Source organism: Coloeus monedula (genome assembly GCF_965178545.1).
Source record: "Coloeus monedula genome assembly, chromosome: 40".
Taxonomy (NCBI): Eukaryota; Metazoa; Chordata; class Aves; order Passeriformes; family Corvidae; genus Coloeus; species Coloeus monedula.
Window position 1 is genome coordinate 1,602,648 of NC_138820.1, and position 24,617 is coordinate 1,627,264.

Sequence of the window (24,617 nt, forward strand, 5' to 3'; positions counted from 1 at the left end):
ACTCACACAGATACCGGCGGTTGAGCATGTCGAACACGCGGCCCGGGGTGCCCACGACGACGTGCGGGGCCTCGAGCTGCAGCTTCTGCACCTCGGCTCGGACGTTGGTGCCGCCGATGCAGGCGTGGCACGAGGCCCCCATGTAGTCCCCGAGCGCCATCACCACCTTCTGGATCTGTGACGTCATCGCTGATGTCATCAGCAGAAAGAGCAGCCCGGAAAACCCCGAATCCCAAAATCCCCGGCCCAAAATCCCACTGGAAATGGTGGAAATCCCCTTTATAAAAATCCCGCTTTTCAACCCCAAATCTGCTCTGGGATCCCCCTTGTGGGGAGCTTCCGGGTCTGTGATGTCATCGCTGATGTCATCAGCGGAAAGAGCAGCCCGGAAAACCCCAAATTCCAAAATCCCCGGCCCAAAATCCCACTGGAAATGGTAAAAACCCCGTTTATAAAAATCCCGCTTTTCAGCCCCAAATTGGCTCCAGAACCCCCCCTGTGGGGACTTTCTGGGTCTGTGACGTCATCGCTGATGTCATCAGTGAGGTCATCAATGAGATCAGGGGTGAAAAGAGCCCCCCAAAAGCCCCAACCCCCCCTAAAACCCTCAAATTCCTGAAAAAACCCCTAAAATCCCATAAAAATCCCCAATTCTGGCACCCAGACGAGGCCCCCCCGAACCTCCTGCAGCTGTGACGTCATCGGTGACGTCATCAACGGCAAAACCACCCCGAAAACCCCTCTGGAAGCCCCAAAACCTCCCCCAAAAAACCCCAAAAACCTCAAAGTTACCAAAAAAAAAAAAACCCCAAAAACCCCAATTCCACAAAAACCCCAAAATCCCCTAAAAAACACCCAAAAAATTCCTACGGAAAAAAAACCCCCAAAATTTCCCCCAAAACCCCAAAATTCCACAGAAAAAAAACCCCGAAGTTTCCTTCCTGAAAAACCCCCAACCCCCCATTTTTGATCTTATCCAAAAATCCCCAAAATTCCCTCAAAAAAACCCCCATAAACAAAACCCCACAAATTTCCCCCAAAATCTCCGAATTCGCCCCAAATTCCTCCTAAAAAAACCCCACAAACGCCCAAAATTCCCCTCAAAGCCCCAAAATCCCCCGGAATTCGATGGAACTCCCCCAGAAATTTCCCCTTGAAGGTCCCAAAATCCCCAAGAATTCCCCCGAAATCCCCAAAAATTCTCTCAAATCCCTAAAACGCCCAAAAATTCCCCCAAAATCCCCAAAAATTCCCCAAAAAAACCCTCAGCAATCCCCAAAAATCCCCAAAAAATCCCCAAGAATTCTCCCAAATCCCTAAAAATTCCCCCAAAATCCCCAAAAATAAAAAAAATTTCCTGAAATCCCCAAAAATTCCCCAAAAAACCCCAAAAACTCCCCAAAAATTCCCAAATCTCCAAGAATTCCCCCAAAATCCCCAAAAATTCCCCAAAATGCCCAAAAATTCCCCCAAAATCCCCAAAAATTCCCCAAAAAATCCCAAAAAATCCCAAAAACTCCACAAAAATTCCCCCAAAATCCCCAAGAATTCCTCCAAAATCCCCAAAAATTCCCCCAAAATCCCCAAAAATTCCCCAAAAACCCCCAAAAACTCCCCAAAAATTCTCAAATCCCCAAGAATTCCCCCAAAATCCCCAAAAATTCCCCCAACCCCCCCCCCGGGCTCTCCCCTCCCCCACCCCAGGCTCGATCCCAAACCAAAACCCCCCAAAAACCCCAAATTTCCCCCATTTTCCAGCCGCGTTTCCCGCCCTGGCGGCGACGACGTCATCGGTGACGTCATCGGTGACGTCATCGGCGCCGGGGGTGTGGCCCAGGCATGAACCAGTTCGGCCACTGGTCCGGACTGGGATGAACTGGGAGCCGCTTTTGCTCTGCCCCCGCCGGATTCGGGACCGGGGCCAGCGGGCCCCGCCCTGCCCAGGCGGCGGGGAACTGGTTTGAACTGGTTTGGACTGGTTTGGACTGGGACGGACCAGCCTGGACTGGGTTATACTGGTTTGGACTGGGTTATACTGGGTTATACTGGTTTGAACCAGGTCGGACGGTTATGGACCAGTCTGAACTGGTTTGGACTGGGTTATACCGGTTTATACTGGTCAGGACTGGGTTATACTGGTTTGGACCGATCTGGACTGGTTTGCATTGGTCAGAACTGGTTTATACTGGTTTGGATTGGTTCGCACTAATTTGTATCAGTTTATACTGGTCCATACTGGTTTATACTGGTCCATACTGGTTTATACAGGTTTGGACCGTTTTCAGCTAAGTGAAATTGGATTAAAACGGTTTGGAGTGGGTTATACTGGTTTATACTGGTTTGGAGCGGTTTGTACTAATTTATACCAGTTTATACTGGTTCATACCGGTCCACACAGGTTTATACTGGTTACACTGGTTTGGAATAATTCATACCAGTTTATACCGGTCCATACTGGTTTATACTGGTTACACTGGTCTACACTAGTTTGTAGCAGTTTGCAATAATCTATACCAGTTTATATCGGTCCATACTGGTTTATACTGGTTATACTGGTCTACACTAGTTTGTACCAGTTTGCAATAATCTACACCAGTTTATACCGGTCCATACTGGTTTATACTGGTTATACCACTTTATACTGGTTCTTACTGGTCCACACTGGTTCATACCAGTTTGGACCCATTTAGAGCAAAATACACCAATTTATACTGGTTTGTACTGGTCTGTACTGGTTTAAACCCATCCCAACTCGTTTGTACTGGTCCATACTGGTTTACACCGGTTATACCACTTCATACTGGTTTTTACTGGTCCCTACCAGTTCATACCAGTTTGGACTGGTTTAGAGTAATTTATACCACTTTAAACCAGTTTGTACCGGTCTGTATTGGTTTAAACCCATCCCAACTCGTTCGTACTGGTCCATACCGGTTTATACTGGTCCGTACTGGTTCATACCGGTTTATACTGGTCCATACTGGTTCATACTGGTCCATACTGGTCCATACTGGTTCATACTGGTGCCCGCACAGGTGCGGGGGGGCAGCCACTAGGGGGCGCCCCATGGACACCAGCACCAGTTTGGGGAACTTTGACCCGGTTTGAACTGGTCCGTACCGGTCCGTACCGGTTCATACCGGTTCATACTGGTCCATACTGGTCCATACTGGTCCATACTGGTACCTGCTGGGCCAGCTCGCGGGTGGGCGCCAGCACGAGCGCCTGCGTGGCCTTGAGCTCCAGCTCCACCTGCTGCAGGATGGAGATGGCGAAGGTGGCGGTTTTACCTGTGCCCGACTGCGCCTGCGCGATGACGTCATAGCCTGCGGGGAGGGCACAGAGGGCACAGGTGGGCACAGGTGGGCACAGGTGGGCATAGGTGAGGCACAGAGGGCACAGGTGGGCACAGGTGGGCACAGGTGAGGGACAGGTGAGGGACAGAGGGCACAGAGGGCACAGGTGGGTACAGGTGAGGGACAGGTGAGGGACAGAGGGCACAGGTGGGCACAGGTTGGCACAGGTGAGGGACAGAGGGCACAGGTGGGCATAGGTGGGTACAGGTGGGTACAGGTGGGCATAGGTGGGCACAGGTGAGGGACAGGGGAGGGACAGGTGAGCACAGAGGGCACAGGTGAGGGACAGGTGAGGGACAGAGGGCACAGGTGGGCACAGAGGGCACAGGTGGGCACAGGTGAGGTACAGGTGAGGGACAGGTGGGCACAGAGGGTACAGAGGGCACAGGTGGGCACAGAGGGCACAGGTGGGCACAGAGGGCACAGGTGGGCACAGAGGGCACAGGTGGGCACAGGTGAGGTACAGGTGAGGGACAGGTGGGCACAGGTGGGTACAGGCGAGCACAGGTGAGGGACAGGTGGGCACAGGTGAGGGACAGAGGGCACAGGTGAGGGACAGAGGGCACAGGTGGGCACAGGTGAGGGACAGGTGAGGGACAGGTGAGGGACAGAGGGCACAGGTGGGCACAGGTGAGGGACAGAGGGCACAGAGGGCACAGGTGGGCACAGGTGAGGGACAGAGGGCACAGGTGAGGGACAGGGGAGGGACAGGTGGGCACAGAGGGCACAGGGGGGTACAGGTGGGCACAGAGAGCACAGGTGAGGGACAGGTGAGGGACAGGTGAGGGACAGGTGGGCACAGAGGGGCACAGAGGGGCACAGGTGGGCACAGGTGAGGGACAGGTGGGCACAGGTGGGCACAGGTGGGCACAGGTGAGGGACAGAGGGCACAGAGGGCACAGGTGAGGGACAGGTGAGGGACAGAGGGCACAGGTGAGGGACAGGTGGGTACAGGTGGGCACAGGGGGGTAAGGGTGGGTAAGGGTGGGCACAGAAGGCACAGGTGGGCACAGGGGGGCACAGGTGAGGGACAGGTGAGGGACAGGTGGGCACAGGGGGGTAAGGGTGGGTAAGGGTGGGCACAGAGGGCACAGGTGAGCACAGGTGAGGGACAGGTGGGTACAGGTGAGGGACAGGGGGGTACAGGGGGGTACAGGGGGGCACAGGTGGGTACAGAGGGCACAGGTGAGCACAGGTGGGCACAGGTGGGCACAGGTGAGGGACAGGTGAGGGACAGAGGGCACAGGTGGGTACAGAGGGCACAGGTGAGCACAGGTGGGCACAGGTGGGCACAGGTGGGCACAGGTGAGATACAGAGGGGCACAGGTGGGTACAGGTGTGTCTGTGCCCACAGTTCCGGACAGGTGAGCACTGGGAGGAACTGGGAGCACTGGGAGGAACTGGGAGCACTGGGAGGAACTGGGAGCACTGGGGCTGAACCGCCCCAGATCCCCCACACCTGAGCTCACCTGGGCACACCTGGGCACACCTGGGCAGTGCCAGGGTCACACCTGGGCACACCTGAGCTCACCTGGGCAGTGCCAGGGTCACACCTGAGCTCACCTGGGCACACCTGGGCAGTGCCAGGGTCACACCTGGGCACACCTGGGCACACCTGGGCAGTGCCAGGGTCACACCTGAGCTCACCTGGGCAGTGCCAGCGTCACACCTGAGCTCACCTGGGCACACCTGGGCAGTGCCAGGGTCACACCTGAGCTCACCTGGGCACACCTGGGACGAGCTCCAGGCCTCGCTGTGCCAGAACGAGCGACGGCTCTGGGAGCGCTGGGCTGAACTGGGGCTGAACTGGGAGCGCTGGGGGGACCATCGTGCCCTGTACTGGTCTCTACTGGTCTGTACTGGTCTGTACAGGTTTAGGGTGAGTTACACAGGCCCATACCGGTCCATACTGGTCTATACTGGTCCGTACTGGTCTGACCTTTGATGCAGGGCAGGATGGCTCTGCTGGATGGCCGAGGGCTTCTCGAAGCCATGGGCTGTACTGGTCTATACTGGTCTATACTGGTCTGTACTGGTCTGTACAGGTTTATGGTGATTTATGCAGGCCCACAGTGCTCTACACTGGTCTGTACCAGTCTATACTGGTCTATACTGGTCCGTACTGGTCTGACCTTTGATGCAGGGCAGGATGGCTCTCTGCTGGATGGCCGAGGGCTTCTCGAAGCCGTAGGCGTAGATCCCGCGCAGCAGCGCCTCCGACAGGTTCATCTCGTCAAAGCTGTCCACGACCTCGTGCCAGTTACTCTGCGCCAGTACACACCAGTACGCACCAGTAAGCACCGGTACGCACCGGTACGCACCAGTAAACACCAGTGTGCACCAGTACGCACCAGTAAGCACCGGTACGCACCAGTACGCACCAGTACGCACCAGTGTGCGTCAGTACACACCAGTACGCACCAGTAAGCACCGGTACGCACCAGTAAGCACCGGTACGCACCAGTAAGCACCACTAGGCACCAGTGTGCACCAGTAAACACCAGTGTGCACCAGTGCGCACCAGTGTGCCCAGTACGCACCAGTGTGCACCAGTAAACACCAGTGCGCACCAGTAAACACCAGTGCGCACCAGTAAGCACCAGTAAACACCAGTGTGCACCAGTAAACACCAGTGTGCACCAGTGCGCACCAGTGTGCACCAGTAAACACCAGTGTGCCCAGTAAGCACCAGTGTGCACCAGTACGCACCAGTGTGCACCAGTAAGCACCAGTACGCACCAGTGTGCACCAGTAAACACCAGTGCGCACCAGTAAACACCAGTGCGCACCAGTGTGCACCAGTAAACACCAGTATGCACCAGTACGAACCGGGACCGGCCCCCCCGAGCCCCACAGGACAAAGGGGATCCCAGTAAGGAAAGGGAGCCAGACCAGTTCATCCCAGTATGGCTGTAACCCGTCCCAGTTCACCCCAGTTCAGCTCCAACCCCTCCCAGTCCATCCCAGTTCAGCTCCAACCCCTCCCAGTCCATCCCAGGACGGCTCAAACCCCTCCCAGTTCACCCCAGTATGGCTGGAACCCCTCCCAGTCCATCCCAGTCCCCCTCAAACCCCTCCCAGTCCATCCCAGTTCCCCTCAAACCCCTCCCAGTCCATCCCAGTACGGCTCTAACCCCTCCCAGTCCCTCCCCGTCCCCCTCAAACCCCTCCCAGTCCATCCCAGTACGGCTCTAACCCCTCCCAGTCCATCCCAGTCCCCCTCAAACCCCTCCCAGTCCATCCCAGTCCCTCCCAGTACGGCTCTAACCCCTCCCAGTCCCTCCCAGTTTCTGACCTCGATGACCCCGTCGGGCTCCATCCCTTCGGGGCCGCTCTCGCGGGCTCTGTCGGGGGGGGGGGGGGGGGGACACCGTGACGTCATCGCCGCCATATCGCGACATTATCGCGACCTTTGACCCTCCCACGTGACCGGAGCGGCGCCTTCCCCTCCCCCCCCAACCACGCGGCGCCACCGGAAACCGCCTCAGGACAAGCCCCGCCCCACTTCCGGTTCCCGAACCAGCCAATCCGCGCTCACGCCGCGCCTGACGTCACCGCGCCGCCGGACAATGGAGGAGCGCGCGCGGCGCCGACCACGTGGGCGGGGGGGGGGAAGGGAGGGAACGGGGGTGGAAAAAACCCTGAAAAAAGGCAAAAAATGGGAAAAAAAAACCCGCGAAAAGCCGCGCCGGGAATGGCGGGGAAAGCTGGGGGGGGCGAGGGGGGGCATCGGAATTCGGGAGAGGAAAGGGAAAAGCCGCGCGATTTCCCACAGAAAGCCGCGGCTGCAGCGGGAGATCGCGACCCCCCCCACCCCCCTGGGTTTAGGCGCCCCCCTCCCGCAGCCGGGCGCTGTCGGGCCGCCCCTCCCCCCGCCGCTATCGCACCGACTGTCGTGACTCGCCGACATCTCCGCGCTCCCTTCAAGGCCCCCCCCCCGCCCGCCGCCGCCTTAAGAAGCGGCCGGGCCGCGCCCCCCCCGCGCGCCGATTGGTTGCGCCCGCCTAAACCGCGCCCCCTCTCAGCGCTGATTGGTCGGAGCCCCTTAGGAACGCCCCCGCTCGGCGCTGATTGGTCGGAGCCCTCCAAGCCACGCCCCCTTCGCGTTCCCATTCACACAATGGCGGAGGGGGCGGGGCCGGAGCGCGGAAGGGGCGGGGCCGGAGCGAACCACGTGGGAGGGGGGGAGGTTGGGCCGCCCCCTCCCCCACCCTGCGGGACCCCAAAATTCGGGGGGAGGGGGGTGGGGGTGGGGGAGGGGAGGGGGAGACGGCGGGACCCCCAAGGAAGGCGGGGGAGGGGCTCTTAAAGGGGCCGCGCCCCGGAATTGAGCGGGGTGGGGGAGGCGAAGGAGGATGCGATCCCCCTCCCCCTCCCCCCAGGGTGGGCTGAACCCCCCCAAAATGGCCCCAAACCCCCCCAGAACTGCCCCAAATCCCCCCAAAATGGCCCCAAATGGCCCCTGGACCCCCCAAAACGGCCCCAAAGTCCCCTAAAACTGCCCAAAATCCCCCCAAAATGGCCCCAAATCCCCCCAAAACCGCCCCAACCCCCCCCAGAACTGCCCCAAATGGCCCCTGGAACCCCCAAAACCGCCCCAAACCCCCCAAAATGGCCCCACCCCCCCCCCCAAACGGCCCCAAATTCCCCCAAAATGTCCCCAAATGGCCCCGGGACCCCCCCACCCAAAAAAAGTCCCCCCGCCCCTCCCCCGCCCCTCCCCTCCAAAAAAACCCCAAATTCCCACTTTTTCACCGTTTTCGCTCTTTTTATTCCCGTTTTTTGTCGTTTCCCTCCCTCAGGTTAAAAACGGCCCCGGCCGGCGGGGGAGGGGAAATTTGGGGACCCCCCCCCCCAAAAAAATCCCCGCCGGGACCCCAAAATCCTCCCCGCGCCCCTCCCCCACCCCCTCGGACAGGATTTTTAGGGAAAAATTGGGAAATTTTGGGGGATTTTGGGGGGGCATTGCGAGGATTTTTGAGGAATTTTGGGAATTTTCAAGGATTTGGGGGGGGGGTCCTAAAATTTGAGGGGACCCCCCCCCCGCCCCTCCCCCACTCCCCAAAATCCCCCGAACCCCGCCCCTTTTCCTTCAGAAAATCCATTTTTGGTCAACTTGGGGTGAATTTTGGGGCATTTTCATGGAATTTGGGGGGATTTTCATGGAATTTGGGGGGATTTTCATGGAATTTTTGGGGGATTTTCATGGAATTCTTGGAAACGCCCAGGGTTTTTTGGGGTTCCTGGGATTCCGGGGGGGGTCCCAAAACTTTGGGGTCTTCCAGGGGCGGTCCAAAAACCCCAAAATCGCCCAAACCCCGCCCATTTCCCCCATTTTTGGGGTGAATTTCCGAGGACCTTTTAGGATTTGTCGGGAATTTTTGGGGGCGGGGTTTGCTTTGTTTTGGGGGGGGGGATTTTGGGATCCAGCGACTCCCCAAAACTTCGAGATCTTCCAGGGACGCCCCGAAAAACCCCAAAAAATCCAAACCCCGCCCCAAAATTCCGTTTTCCTTCGCTGTTCCTGGGTGGATTTTGGCCGTTCCTGGGTGGATTTTGGCCGTTCCGGGGCGGATTTTGGCCGTTCCGGGGCGGATTTTCGCGGGGTTTTCGGCTTTTTTCGGGCAGTTTTGGGGGTTTTGGGGGGTTTTTGGGGCGCCGGAGCCGCGGGGGGGTCACAGGGCGAGCTGGCAGTGGCAGAGCTCCTTGTACATCAGGCGGCGCAGGTGGGGCATGTCCTGCTGCGTGAAGCTGAACGGGCGCCCCAGCGCCAGGAACTTGCAGTACTGAGGGAGAAATCCCCAAAAAAATCCCGGATTTGGGACGCGGGAAAGGCCAAAAAAAAAAAAGGGCCCAGCCCGGAGTTTTGGGGTGGGGGGGGATGGGGGAAAAAAAACGGGGAGAAAGGAGGGGAAAAAAGGGAAAATATGGCAAAAAATGATCCTGAATTCCATTCCGGGATGCCCCAAAAATCCTCCCAAATTCCCTCCTGAGACACCCCAAAAATCCCCAAAAATGATCCCAAATTCCCTCCCAGGACACCCAAAAAATCCCCAAAAAATCCTCCCAAATTCCCTCCCAGGACACCCCAAAAATCCCCCAAAAATCCTCCCAAATTCCCTCCCGGGATGCCCCAAAAATCCCCAAAAAATCCTCCCAAATTCCCTCCTGGGACGCCCCAAAAATCCCCAAAAAATCCTCCCAAATTCCCTCCCAGGACACCCAAAAATTCCAAAAACATCCTCCCAAATTCCCTCCCGGGACGCCCCAAAAATCCCCAAAAAATCCTCCCAAATTCCCTCCTGAGACGCCCCAAAAATCCCCAAAAATGATCCCAAATTCCCTCCTGAGACGCCCCAAAAATCCTCCCAAATTCCCTCCCGGGATGCCCCAAAAATCCCCCAAAAATCCTCCCAAATTCCCTCCCGGGATGCCCCAAAAATCCCCAAAAATCCTCCCAAATTCCCTCCCGGGATGCCCCAAAAATTCCCCAAAAAATCCTCCCAAATTCCCTCCCAGGACTCCCCAAAAATCCCCAAAAAATCCTCCCAAATTCCCTCCTGGGACACCCCAAAAATTCCCCAAAAAATCCTCCCAAATTCCCTCCCAGGACACCCAAAAAATCCCCCAAAAAATCCTCCCAATTTCCCTCCTGAGACGCCCCAAAAATCCCCAAAAATGATCCCAAATTCCCTCCTGAGACGCCCCAAAAATCCTCCCAAATTCCCTCCTGGGATGCCCCAAAAATCCCCAAAAAATCCTCCCAATTTCCCTCCTGAGACGCCCCAAAAATCCCCAAAAATGATCCCAAATTCCCTGCCAGGACACCCCAAAAATCCCCAAAAATGATCCCAAATTCCCTCCCAGGACACCCCAAAAATCCCCCAAAAATCCTCCCAAATTCCCTCCTGGGACGCCCCAAAAATTCCCAAAAAATCCTCCCAAATTCCCTCCTGGGATGCCCCAAAAATTCCCCAAAAATCCTCCCAAATTCCCTCCCGGGATGCCCCAAAAATTCCCAAAAAATCCTCCCAAATTCCCTCCTGGGATGCCCCAAAAATTCCCCAAAAAATCCTCCCAAATTCCCTCCCGGGATGCCCCAAAAATCCCCAAAAAATCCTCCCAAATTCCCTCCTGGGATGCCCCAAAAATCCCCAAAAATCCTCCCAAATTCCCTCCCGGGATGCCCCAAAAATCCCCCAAAAATCCTCCCAAATTCCCTCCTGAGACGCCCCAAAAATCCTCCCAAAAATGATCCCAAATTCCCTCCCAGGACACCCCAAAAATCCCCAAAAATGATCCCAAATTCCCTCCCAGGACACCCCAAAAATCCCCAAAAAATCCTCCCAAATTCCCTCCCGGGATGCCCCAAAAATCCCCCAAAAATCCTCCCAAATTCCCTCCCGGGACTCCCCAAAAATCCCCCAAAAATCCTCCCAAATTCCCTCCCGGGATGCCCCAAAAATCCCCAAAAAATCCTCCCAAATTCCCTCCCAGGACACCCCAAAAATCCCCAAAAAATCCTCCCAAATTCCCTCCTGGGATGCCCCAAAAATCCCCAAAAATCCTCCCAAATTCCCTCCTGGGATGCCCCAAAAATCCCCCAAAAATCCTCCCAAATTCCCTCCCGGGATGCCCCAAAAATCCCCCAAAAATCCTCCCAAATTCCCTCCCGGGACGCCCCAAAAATCCCCCAAAAATCCTCCCAAATTCCCTCCCAGGACTCCCCAAAAAATCCTCCCAAATTCCCTCCCGGGATGCCCCAAAAATCCCCAAAAAATCCTCCCAAATTCCCTCCCAGGACACCCCAAAAATCCCCAAAAATGATCCCAAATTCCCTCCTGGGATGCCCCAAAAATTCCCCAAAAAATCCTCCCAAATTCCCTCCTGGGATGCCCCAAAAATTCCCAAAAAATCCTCCCGAATTCCCTTCCGGGATGCCCCAAAAATTCCCCAAAAATCCTCCCAAATTCCCTCCCGGGATGCCCCAAAAATTCCCAAAAAATCCTCCCAAATTCCCTCCCAGGACTCCCCAAAAATCCCCCCCAAATCGTCCCAAAATTCTCCCCAAGAAATCGCCCAAAGCTGCCCCCAAGGAATCCCCAAAATCCCCCCAAAAAAACCCAAAAATCACAGAGCTCCCCCCAAAAACAGCCCCCCAAAGTCCCCCAAAAAATCCCCCCCAAAATCCGAAAAAACCCCCCCAAAAAAGTCCCAAAAATTAAATTCTCAGAACATCCAGGAACTCCCCCAAAATCCCCCCCAAAACCCCCAAAATTCCCCCCCAAATTCCCCCCAGGACCCCCCAAAAGCCCCAAATTTGCCCCAAAACCGCCCCAAAACCCCCAAAATTCACCCCAAAACCGCCCCAGGATCCTCAAAATCCCCCCCAAAAAAACCCCAAATCCCCAAAATTCCCCCCAAACCCCCCCAGGACCCCCCAAAACCCCCAAAATTCACCCCCAAAACCCCCAAAATTCACCCCAAAACCGCCTCAGGATCCTCAAAATCCCCCCCAAAAAAACCCCAAACCCCCAAAATTTCCCCCAAACCCCCCCAGGACCCCCCAAAACCCCCAAAATTCACCCCAAAACCCCCAAAATTCACCCCAAAACCGCCCCAGGATCCTCAAAATCCCCCCCAAAAAAACCCCAAACCCCCAAAATTTCCCCCAAAATTCGCCCCAAGGACCCCCCCAGGACCCCCCAAAAGCCCCAAATTTGCCCCAAAACCCCCTCCCCCCCCCACCTGCAGCACGAAGGCGCCGCAGTCGCTGTCGTTGTTCTGCCGGGCGACGTTCTGGGGGAAAAAACCCAAATTTGGGCATTTTGGGGGATCCCCGGGGGAGCTGGGGGCACTTTGGGGGTTTGGGGGGGAATTTTGGGGGTTTTTAGGGTGATTTTTGGGGTTTTTGGGGGTCTGGGAGAGTCTGGGGGGAAACTTTGGGGGTTTTTGGGGTGATTTTGGAGTTTTGGGGTGATTTTTGGGGTGATTTTGGGGTGATTTTGGGGGTTTTTGGGGGTCTGGGGCGGTTTGGGGGGGAATTTTGGGGGGTTTTGGGGTGATTTTTGGGGGTTTTTAGGGTGATTTTTGGGGGTTTTGGGGTGATTTTTGGGGGTTTTGGGGGTCTGGGAGAGTCTGGGGGGAAACTTTGGGGGTTTTGGGGGTGATTTTGGGGTTTTGGGGTGATTTTTGGGGTTTTTGGGGTGATTTTGGGGGTCTGGGGGAGTTTTGGGGGAAACTTTGGGGGTTTTGGGGTGATTTTTGGGGTTTTTGGGGGACTGGGGGGTTTTGGGGGGAACTTTGGGGGTTTTGGGGTGATTTTTGGGGTTTTTGGGGGACTGGGGGGTTTTGGGGGGAACTTTGGGGTTTTTGGGGTGATTTTTGGGGTTTTTTCCATGGATGTTCTCTGGGACATCCCCAGGGCAGATTTTCGAGGGATTTTGGGGGTTTTTGGGCAGTTTTGGGGTGATTTGGGGGGGGGACTCCCAGGATGAATTTTTGGGGGATTTTTGGGATATTTTTAGGGTTTTTTGGGGGTTCCCAGGGGGGTTTTTGGGGGGGTTTCAGGGATCACGAGAGGGAATTTTGGGGGCTCCCAGGAGGAATTTTCCGGGGTTTTTGGGGTCTCCCTGGGGAGATTTTGGGGGCTCCCAAAATGAACTTTTTGGGGCTTTTTTTTGGAGAGGAAATTTTTAAAAAGCACGAGAAGGAATTTAGGGGGTCCCAGGGTGGATTTTTGGGGTGATTTTTAGGGGTTTGAGCGGGGTTTTTTGGGGGGTTTCTCGGTGGGTATTTTGGGGTTTCCAAGGGTGGATTTTTGGGGGGTTTTGGGGTGATTTTGGGGGTTTTCCTGTGGAGATTTTGGGGGGATTTTTAAGGTCCACAAGAGGAACTTTTGGCAGGCCCAGAAATGGATTTTTGGGTATTTTTAGGGCACTTTTTGGGGCTCCCAAGGTGAAGATTTTGGCGGTCCCAGGGAGGATTTTGGGGCATTTTCGGGAGTGTTTTTTGAGCATTTTTCTGTGGATATTTTGGGGAGTCCCAGGATGGATTTTTGGGGCATTTTGGGGCATTTTAGGGCATTTTTAAGACGTTTTCAGGACATTTTTGGGGGTGAAGATTTGGGGGTTTTTTTTAGGACAAGTTTTAAGGAGCACTGGGAGGATTTTGGGGGATCCCTGGGCGGAATTTTGGGGCATTTTTGGGCCTCCCAGGGTGGATTTTTGGGGCATTTTTGGGGGAGTTTCTCGAGGATTTCTCTGTGGCTATTTCGGGGGGTACCGGGGCGGATTTTTGGGGCATTTTGGGGCAGTTTTAAGACGCTTTCAGGACATTTTTTGGGGTGAAATTTCAGGATTTTTCAGGACAAGTTTTAAGGAGCACTGGGAGGATTTTGGGGGATCCCAAGGTGGATTTTTGAGGCATTTTTGGGGGAGTTTCTCGAGGATTTCTCTGTGGATATTTTGGGGGGTCCCAGAATGGATTTTCGGAGTATGTTGGGGCATTTTTAAGACCCTTTCAGGACATTTTTTGGGGTGAAGTTTTGGGGATTTTTCAGAGCAAGTTTTAAGGAGCACTGGGAGAAGTTTGGGGGATCCCGGGGCGGATTTTTGGGGCATTTTGCGGCATTTCTGGGGCATTTTTAAGACGTTTTCAGGACACTTTCGGGGTCAAATTTCGGGATTCTCAGGACAAGTTTTAAGGAGCACCGGGAGGATTTTGGGGGATCCCAGGGCGGATTTTTGGGGCGATTCTGGGCGCTTTTAGGGCTCCCCCCTCACCATCTTGAAGGCTCCCCGCCAGCCCTCGCGGAAGTCCGGCCGCTCCTTCTTGTCGGCCTCGGCCTGGAGGTAGCGGCAGATGTGCTGGGGGCGGGGCCAGAGGGGGCGTGGTCAGCGGGGGCGGGGCCAAACCGGCCACACCCACCCGGGGCTCCCCCCCTCCACCCCCAAAAACCTCAAGCCCCGCCCACCACGGCAGAGTTGGTCACGCCCACCTCGCTAAGCCACACCCACTCGGCTAAGCCACGCCCATCCGGCTAAAGCCACGCCCACCTGGCTAAAGCCACACCCACTCGGCTAAAGCCACACTCACCCGGCTAAGCCACGCCCATCCGGCTAAAGCCACGCCCACCTGGCTAAGCCACACCCACCTGGCTAAAGCCACACCCACTCGGCTAAGCCACACCCACCTGGCCAAAGCCACACCCACCCGGCTAAAGCCACACCCACCTGGCTATGCCACGCCCACCTGGGTAAAGCCACACCCACCTGGCTATGCCACGCCCACCTGGGTAAAGCCACGCCCACCTGGCTAAGCCACACCCACTCAGCTAAAGCCACACCCACCCGGCTAAAGCCACGCCCACCTGGCTAAGCCACACCCACCTGGCTAAAGCCACGCCCACCTGGGTAAGCCACACCCACCCGGCTAAAGCCACACCCACCCGGCTAAAGCCACGCCCACCTGGGTAAGCCACACCCACCCGGCTAAAGCCAAGCCCACCTGGCTAAGCCACACCCACTCAGCTAAAGCCACGCCCACCCGGCTAAGCCACGCCCACCCGGCTAAAGCCACGCCCACCCGGCCACACCCAGCTGGGTAAGCCCCTCCCACCCATTTTGGGGCAAGAAAAGCAGATTCGGGTGCTCTGCGTTTGGCCACGCCCCCTTCCATTTCCCCAGCCCGTGGCCACGCCCAATTGCGGGAGGCCACGCCCACACCCACAAGCCACACCCCCTCCCATTTAACCCCTTCCCTCCCACAACGAAAGGCCTTTTTTCAGCCCCGAATTTCGGCGATTTTGCATCGAACCGAGCCCCGCCCTTTCCTCATTTTAAACCCTTTAGCCACGCCCACTCTGGGGGAGGCCACGCCCACTTTGGGGAGGCCCCGCCCACCTTGGGGCAGCGGCGGTTGAGCGTGCGCTGCGAGTCGAAGTAGGTGATGGTGCGGCGGGCGACGTCCACGGCCACGAGCGACCAGTGCACCTCCAGGTGGATGGGGATCAGCAGCAGCTCCTTGCCGAAAATGTCCACCTGGGCGGGGCGGGGACACGCCCAGCTGCGAGGGGACACGCCCACCCAGAGCCACGCCCACCCAGAGCCACGCCCACCCCCAAAAAAATCTCGGTGGGAATTGAGAGGAAATTGGGGAGGAATGAGGAAAAAACGGGGCAGAAATGGAGGAGGGAGTGAAGGGAGGCCACGCCCACTTCGGGGAGGACACGCCCCCTCCCTGAGAGGCCACGCCCAGTCAGCATTAAAAAATGAGGGGGAAATGAAGGGAATTTGGGCAAAAGGAACAAAAATTGGGGGTCATGGGGAAGGAGGCCACGCCCACTTTGGGAGGCCACGCCTCCTGAGAGGCCACGCCCAGTCAGCATTCAAAAACCGGGTGGAAATGAGGGAAATTTGGGCAAAATGAGCGAAAATTAGGGGTAATGGGGAAGAAGGCCACGCCCACTTTTGGGGGCCACGCCCACTCACTACGAACACGCCTCCAAGAAGCCACGCCCACCCCAAAAAAGCCTTCAGGTTTAAACTGACCCAAAATCGGCTCCAAAACCCCAAAAACTGGGGACAAATTGGGGATAAAGGGACGAGAGACCACGCCCACTTTTGGGAGCCACGCCCAGTTTGGGGAAGCCACGCCCAGCCATCAGGCCACACCCACAGCTGGCCACGCCCCTTCCGCCCCCACCCCTCCTATTCTTGGGCCACCCCAAGCCCACAAAGCCCCGCCCACCTCATTAGCATATCTATGACCACACCCACTTAAAGACCACGCCCCTTTGGCCACACTGCGTCACCTTAACCGCAAAGCCCCGCCCACCTCATTAACATCGCACGGGCCACGCCCCTTCCTGAGGCCACGCCTGCCCCAAAGGCTCCACCCACGCTGGGCCCCGCCCCCTCTGTGGCCACGCCCCCTTGGTGGCCCCGCCCCCTTTGGCCCCGCCCCTTGGTGGCCCCGGCCCTCACGTTCTTGGTCCAGCGCTGGACGCCCTCGTAGCCGCGCGTGCGCAGTTTGTCGTAGAAAAAGGAGTTGAAGAAATGCACCTGGGGGGGAGGGGCCGGGATGGGACCACGCCCACTCACCTGGACACGCCTCCAGCCACGCCCACTCACTGGGTCACGCCCCAGCCACGCCCACTCACCTGGACACGCCTCCAGCCACGCCCACTCACTGGGTCACGCCCCGGGCACGCCCACTCACCTGGCCACGCCCACGCCCACAGCCACGCCCACTCACCTGGACACGCCCACTCACCTGGCCACTCCCAGTCACCTGGCCACGCCCCAGCCACACCCACTCACCGGGCCACGCCCACTCACCGGGCCATGCCCCAGCCATGCCCACGCACCTGGGCCACGCCCACTCACCTGCCCACACCCCAGCCACACCCACTCCAATGGCCACGCCCACTCACTTGGGCCACGCCCACTCACCAGGCCACACCCCAGGCACGCCCACTCACCAGGCCACGCCCACTCACCAGGCCACGCCCCAGCCACGCCCACTCACCTGGGCCACGCCCATGCCCACTCCCCCAGCCCCGCCCCCCACTCACCTTGTCGGGCACGGCGTCCATCACCAGGTCCCCGTACATGTTCATCACCTGCAACCCCAAAATCCACCTGGGACACCCCAAAAACACCCAGGGGACCCCAAAAACACCCGGGGCAGTGCAAAATCCACCTGGGGACCTCAAAATCCAGCTGGGAGACCCAAAAATCCACCTTGAGAACCCAAAATCTACTTGGGACACCCCAAAAACACCTGGGGGACCCCAAAATCCACCTGGAGACCCCAACGACCCCCCCCAAACCCCTCTGGGATTCCCAAAATGCCCCAAAATCCCCTCAAAACCTCCCCAAATCCCCCTTGAACTCCCCCGAAACCCCACAAAGACCCCGTAAAAAACCCCAGGAGCCCCCAAATCTCTCCAGGAGCTCCCAAAATCCGCCCAAAATGCTCCGAAACCCCTTGAAATTCCCCGGAATGCTCCGAAATCCCCCGGAATTCCCCAAAATCCCCCCCCCAAATCCCCCCAAATGCTCCAAAACCACCCGAAATCCCCTGAAATCCCCCAGAATTCCCTGAAATCCCCCGAAATCTCCCCAGAATTCCCTGAAATCCCCCGAAATCTCCCCGGAATTCCCTGAAATCCCCCAAAATCCCCCAGAATTCCCTGAAATCCCCCGAAATCTCCCCGGAATTCCCTGAAATCCCCCGAAATCCCCCCAGAATTCCCCAGCAAGAGCCGCTCCCTGACCCAAAACCACCCCAAAACCTCCCCCCCCCCCCCCGAAACCCCACCAAAAAACCCCCCAGGAGCCTCCCAATCCCTCCAGGAGCTCCCAAAGTGCCCCGAAATTCCCGAAACCGCCCGGAATTGCCGGAATTGCCGGCAGACCTGGTCGTTGAGCCAGTTGGGGCCGTAGAGCGTCTGCAGGTCGTCCATGGTGAGCACGTGGCGCTTGTAGCTGACGCGGAAGCCGCGGAGCAGCGCGTTCCCGGGCAGCCGCTGGTAGGACTGCAGCAGCTGCTGCACCGAGCCGCGCCTGCCGAGAGCCCCGCAACTGCCCCAAAACCGCCCCGCAACTGCCCCAAAACGGCCCCAAAGCTGCCCCGAAACCGCCCCGCAACTGCCCCAAAACCGCCCCAAAGCTGCCCCAAAACGGCCCCAAAGCTGCCCCGAAACCGCCCCGGAACTGCCCCAAAACCGCCCCAAAACCGCCCCGAAACTGCCCCAAAACGGCCCCAAAACTGCCCCAAAACTGCCCCAAAACCGCCCCGAAACTGCCCCAAAACGGCCCCAAAAACTGCCCCAAAGCTGCCCCAAAACGGCCCCAAAACTGCCCCAAAGCTGCCCCGAAACCGCCCCGGAACTGCCCCAAAACCGCCCGGAAACTGCCCCAAAGCTGCCCCAAAACCGCCCCGAAACTGCCCCAAAACAGCCCCAAAACTGCCCCAAAAACTGCCCCAAAGCCGCCCTGAAACTGCCCCAAAACCGCCCCGAAACTGCCCCAAAACCACCCCGAAACTGCCCAAAAATTGCCCCAAAGCTGCCCCAAAACCGCCCTGAAACTGCCCCAAAACCGCCCCGAAACTGCCCCAAAACGGCCCCAAAAAGTCCCCAAAGACTGCCCCAAAACTGCCCCAAAGCTGCCCCAAAACTGCCCCAAAACCGCCCCGAAACTGCCCCGAAACTGCCCCAAAGCTGCCCCTAAACGGCCCCAAAACTGCCCCAAAAAGTCCCCAAAGCTGCCCCGAAACCGCCCCGAAACTGCCCCAAAACTGCCCCAAAAAACTGTCCCGAACAGTCCCCAAAACTGCCCCAAAAATCTCCCAAAACTGCCCCAAAAACTGCCCCAAAGCTGCCCCAAAACCGCCCCAAAAACTGCCCCAAAAACATCCCCAAAAATCCCCCAAAACTGCCCCAAAACTGCCCCAAAAACATCCCCAAAAATCCCCCAAAACTGCCCCAAAAACTGCTCCAAAAAACTGTCCCGAACAGTCCCCAAAACCGCCCCAAAAATCTCCCAAAACTGCCCCAAAACTGCCCCAAAACTGCCCCAAAACTGCCCCAAAAACGGCCCCAAAACTGCCCCAAAAAGGGCCCCAAAGGTGCCACAAAACTGCCCCAAAACCGCCCCAGAAATCCCCTAAAACTGCCCCAAAACTGCCCCAAAACTCCCCAAAACTCCCCAAAACTGCCCCAAAACCGCCCCTTCCCGGAACTCCCGGAATTCCCAAAAATCCCGGAGAGATTCCCACGGAATTTGACCAAAACCCCACCGAAACCCCTCGGAATCGGCCGAAACTGACCCAAAATTCGGCCCTCAGCCCCCCCAAACCCAGCCCAAATTTGGGCAGAGTCTCACAGGACGATCCCAAAAAAAACCCCCGGACCCCAAATTCCCAAAATTCCCCCCAAAAAACCCCAAACACTCCGAAACTCCCCCAAAAATCCCACCTCCAAAAAAACCAAAACCAGCCCAAATCCCCCCAAAAGAATCCCCCCAAAAATTCCCTTTGGGACCTCCCGGAATTCCCAAATTCCCCAAATTCCCCAAATTCCCCAATTCCCAATTTCCAATTCCCAAATTCCCCAAATTCCCCAAATTCCCCAATTCCCAAATTCCCAATTTCCAATTCCCAAATTCCCCAATTCCCAAATTCCCCAATCCCCAATTCCCAAATTCCCAATTCCCCAATTTCCCAAATTCCCAAATTCCCAATTCCCAATTCCCAAATTCCCCAAACTCCCAAATTCCCAATTCCCAATTCCCAAATTCCCCATTCCCAATTCCCAAATTCCCCAATCCCCAAATTCCCCAATTCCCAAATTCCCAATTCCCAATTCCCAATCCCCAAATCCCCAATTCTCAAATTCCCCAAACTCCCAAATTCCCAATTCCCAAATTCCCCATTCCCAATTCCCAATTCCCAAATTCCCCAATTCCCAAATTCCCCAATTCCCCATTCCCAAATCCCCAATTCCCAAATTCCCCAATTCCCAAATTCCATTCCCAAATTCCCAATTCCCAATTCTCAAACTCCCAAATTCCCAAATTCCCAATTCCCAAATTCCCCATTCCCAATTCCCAATTCCCAATCCCCAAATCCCCAATTCCCAATTCCCCAATTCCCAAATTCCCCAATTCAATTCCCAAATTCCCCAAATTCCCCAATTCCCAATCCCCAAATCCCCAATTCCCAAATTCCCAATTCCCAAATTCCCCAATTCCCAATTCCCAAATTCCCCAAATTCCCCAATTCCCAATCCCCAAATCCCCAATTCCCAAATTCCCCAATTCAATTCCCAAATTCCCAATTCCCAAATCCCCAATTCCCCATTCCCAAATTCCCCAATTCCCAAATTCCTCAATTCAATTCCCAAATTCCCCAATTCCCAAATTCCATTCCCAAATTCCCAAATTCCCAAATTCCCCAAATTCCCCAAATTCCCCAATTCCCAAATTCCTCAATTCAATTCCCAAATTCCCAATTCCCCAATTTCCCAAATTCCATTCCCAATTCCCCAATTCCCCAATTCCCAAATTCCCAATCCCCAAATTCCCAAATTCCCCAATTCCCAAATTCCTCAATTCAATTCCCAAATTCCCAATTCCCCAATTCCCAAATTCCCAATCCCCAATTCCCAAATTCCCGCACCTCTGGGGGGTGCTGAATTCCTGCTGGAAAATGTCCTCGAGCTTCTCCACGACCTCGTCGGCGCTCACGGGGATGAGGCTCCCGTAGGCCTGCAGGAACTCGTCCAGGATGCCTGCGGCCCCAAAATCCGCCCTCGGTGACGTCATCGGAGCCCGAAACCCGCCCGGAATGCCCAAAATCCGCCCGGAATCCCCAAAATCCGCCCGGAATGCCCAAAATCTGCCCGGAATCCCCAAAATCCGCCCGGAATCGCCCAAAATCCGCCCGGAATGCCCAAAATCCGCCCGGAATGCCCAAAATCCGCACGGAACGCCCAAAATCCGCCTGGAATCGCCAAAATCTGCCCGGAATTGCCCAAAATCCACCCGGAATGCCAAAAATCCGCCCGGAATCCCCAAAATCTGCCCGGAATCGCCAAAATCCACCCGGAATCGCCAAAATCCGCCTGGAATTGCCCAAAATCTGCCCGGAATCGCCCAAAATCCACCCGGAATTGCCCAAAATCCGCCCGGAATTGCCCAAAATCCGCCCGGAATCCCCAAAATCTGCCCGGAATTGCCCAAAATCCGCCCGGAATCGCCCAAAATCCACCCGGAATTGCCCAAAATCCGTCCAAAATCCCCAAAATGCACCCGGAATCCCCAAAATCCACCTGAAATCCCCAAAAATCCGCCAGAATCCTCAAAATCCGCCCGGAATGCCCAAAACCTGCCCGGAATCCCCAAAATCCGCCCCAAATCCCCCTTCTGGACCCCAAAATCCGCCCAGACCGACCCAAAATTGGGGGCCCAGGCCGGGAGGGGGCAGTGAGGGGGACCCCGAAATTCCCCAACCCCAAAATCCCCCAAATCCCCCCCAAAAATCGGCCCCAACCCCCCCGAAATCCCCGTCCGGCCACGCCCGGAGCCCCAAAACCCCCGGAACCAACCCAAAACGGGGCCCTGATGACGTCACAGGCCCCAATCCCCCCCCAAATTCGGCTCCTTGATGACATCACGGCCCTAAAGCTCCGCTCCCCGGTGACGTCATCGCCCTAAACCCCATCCTCTGATGACATCATCACCCCAAACTCCAATCCCTGATGACGTCATTGCCCCAAACCACCCAGATGCCCATTCCTTGATGACGTCATCGCCCCAAATTCGGCTCCCCAATGACATCACCGCCCCAAATTCCGATCCCTGATGACGTCACCGCCCCAAATTCCGATCCCTGATGACGTCATCACCCCGAAACACCCAGAACCCCATTCCCTGATGACGTCACCGCCCCAAATTCCGCTCCCCAATGACGTCACCGCCCCAAATTCCGATCCCTGATGACGTCATCACCCCCGAAACACCCAGAACTCCAATCCCCGATGACGTCACCACCCCAAATTCCTCTCCCCGATGACGTCATCACCCCAAAATTCCAGTCCCCGATGACGTCACCACCCCAAATTCCTCTCCCCGATGACGTCACCACCCCCAATCCCCACCCAAGACCCCGAACGTTCCCTCCCCGATGACGTCACGCCCCCCGCCCCGCCCCCCCCGATGACGTCACCGCTGACGTCACGCACTCTGCACGCAGGTCACGTGCTCCTCGCGCAGGGGGGGGCTGGGCTGGGCGGGGGGCGGGGCCCGCGCGGGGGGCGGAGCCGGGGGGGCGGGGCCGGGGGGGCGGGGCCCGGGCTCGGCCCCTCCCCCTCCGATGACGTTGCTGATCAGGATCGGGCCCTCGGCGGGGGGGGGAGGGGCTCGGGGGGGGGAGGGGCAGCCCGGGAGCGGCCCCGCCCCTCCCCCACCCCCGCCCAGCCCGTGGGGGAGGGGCCCTGCGGGGAGAAGGGGGAGGGGCGCTCAGAGAGAGCCCCAAAATTCGCCGTTCTCAGCCCAAAACTCCCGCCCCAATCGCCCCCCCCACCCCCACCCCCAACCCGGGGCATGGACCCCCCCCGCCCCCCCCCCAAAACGGGCTGAAGCCCCTCCCCCATTAACTTGGGGACCCCTCCCCGGAATTTGGGACCCCCCCAAGGAGCTCTGGGACCCCTCCCCCAAATCCCAGCCCCATTTGGGGCCCCTCCCCCCATTTTGGGGCCCCTCCCCCCATTTTGGGCCCCTCCCCCCATTTTGGGACCCTCCCCTGGATTTGGGGGCCCCTCCCCCCCACTTTCCTCCCCAAACTCGAGCTCCGCCCCCCCCTCCCCCCCCCCCAAAATTCCCCTCCCCCTCCTCACCTTCATCCCCGCCCAGCCCCTCCCCCACCCCCCCCTCCCCAAACGCCGCCGGGGGGAGGGGCAGGGGCGGGGGGAGGGGCTCGAACGGGGCCGGGGGAGGGGCGGCCCCTCCCCCCCTCTGCTGCTCCGAGAACGCGGGGGGGGGGGCGGGGCGGGGGTGGGGGAGGGGCGGGAGGCGCGGGGAGGGGGAGGAGGGGGGAGGGGCCTTGCGGGCGCCGCCCCTCCCCCCCCTGCGGCGGGGGGGGAACCCCCAGAGCCCCCCCCGGGCCAGGAGCAGCCGCAGCACCCGCAGCGCCCGCAGCCGCCGCCGGGGGGCGCCCTTGCGCCGGGGGGGGCCCCCCCAAAACTTCTGGGGGTTCCCCGAGCTCGGGGGGGGCCCCCAGAGCCGCCCCCCCCCCCCGCCCCCCCGGGAGTTGGTGCGGTCCGGGCCCCCCCCCGGCCCCTCCCCCTCCCCCCAGAACGGGCCGGGAGGGGGGGGAGGGGAAGGGGGCGAGGGGGGAGGGGCGGCCCCGCCCCCGCCCCCCAAATTCGGCGGCGCCTCTTTCATGGCGGCCTGGGGGGAGGGGAGGGGGGAGCGTTAATGGGGGGGGGGAGGGGAGGGGGGTCCCGGAATTCCTAAAAATTCCAGAGATCCCCCCCCCCCCAGAGCGAAGCAAAAAACCCGAAATTCCCGAAATTCCCCCCGAAATTCCCGCCGAAAACCCCCCCAGAATTCCCACGGGAACCCCGCAGGTCCGGGAAATCCCCCCCGAAATTCCTAAAAATTCCCACTAAGCCCACCCAAAAATTCCCGTTAAACCCCCCCAAATTCCCAATAAACCCCCCCAAGTTCCCATTAAACCCCCAAATTCCCATAAAAACCCCAAAACTCCCATTAAATCCCCCCAAATTCCCACTAAATCCCCAAATTCCCATAAAAACCCCAAAACTCCCATTAAATCCCCCCAAATTCCCATTAAACCCCCAAATTCCCATAAAAACCCCAAAACTCGCATTAAAACCCCCAAATTCCCATTAAACCCCCAAACTCCCATTAAAACTCCAAAAATTCCCATCAAAACCCCCCAGAATTCCCCCTAAATCCCCAAAAATTCCCACAAAACCCCAAAACTCCCATTAAATCCCCAAAAAGTCCCATTAAAACCCCAGAATTCCCATTCAAACCCCCAAATTCCTATTAAACTCCAAAACTCCCGTTAAAACCCCAAAAATTCCCATTAAACCCCCCCAGAATTCCCATTAAACCCCCCCAAATTCCCATTAAACCCCCCCAAATTCCCATTAAACCCCCCCAAATTCCCATTAAACCCCCCCAAATTCCCATTAAACTCCCCAGAATTGCCATTAAACCCCCCAAAATTCCCGTTAAAACCCCCAAAAATTCCCATTAAACCCCTTAAAATTCCCATTAAACCCCCAAAGCTTCCCTTGACCCCAAATTCCCCCCAAAATCCCCATTTCCCCCCTCAGGAACTCCCACTAAACCCCAAAACTCCCTTTTCCCCCAAAAATCCTCCCTTTAAAAGCCCCAAAATCCCCGCCAGGCGCCCCCAAATTCCCCGGAATTCCCCCAAATCCGCGTTCCCCCCCAAATTCCCACGGAACCCCCGAGGCCCCAAACAAATCCCCCCGAAATTCCCTTTTCCCCCCAAATCCCCGTTCCCGCCCCCGCCCCGCCCCCCATGCCCCTCCCAAGCCCCTCCCCCACCCCGCGTGGGTCTGGGGCCTTCCCAGGGGGGGATTTTGGGGAGAATTTGGGGCTTTTTTGGGAATTTTTGGGATCCGCGCTCACCCCCGGGCGGCCTCGCTCGGGTCCCTCCCCGCCGGCGCCGGGCTGTGACGTCATCGGATGGCGC

General features: G+C 57.6%; 2 protein-coding genes across 2 annotated transcripts in view; both read right to left on the minus strand.

Moving 5' to 3' along the window:
• Positions 1-7,266, minus strand: part of EIF4A1 (eukaryotic translation initiation factor 4A1) — a gene marked incomplete at both ends in the record, with an annotated part of 29,660 nt that extends 22,394 nt beyond the window's left edge. Inside the window, 5 exons of the mRNA XM_082300533.1 lie at positions 7-175; positions 3,187-3,326; positions 5,489-5,621; positions 6,652-6,700; positions 7,244-7,266. Coding sequence (XP_082156659.1) covers positions 7-175; positions 3,187-3,326; positions 5,489-5,621; positions 6,652-6,700; positions 7,244-7,266 — 514 coding nt within the window. The remainder of the gene's footprint in view (positions 1-6; positions 176-3,186; positions 3,327-5,488; positions 5,622-6,651; positions 6,701-7,243) is intronic.
• An 837-nt stretch (positions 7,267-8,103) lies between these two features.
• Positions 8,104-24,607, minus strand: SENP3 (SUMO specific peptidase 3; the record flags this gene model as incomplete). Its single annotated transcript, XM_082300561.1, has 11 exons — positions 8,104-9,142; positions 12,105-12,155; positions 14,141-14,224; positions 15,260-15,397; positions 16,343-16,420; positions 16,933-16,980; positions 17,779-17,926; positions 20,544-20,655; positions 22,108-22,359; positions 22,762-23,314; positions 24,554-24,607. The coding sequence occupies 11 exons, from the start codon at positions 24,605-24,607 to the stop codon at positions 9,032-9,034; spliced, it is 1,629 nt and encodes a 542-aa protein (XP_082156687.1). The 3' UTR covers positions 8,104-9,031.
• Positions 24,608-24,617: the final 10 nt, after the last annotated feature.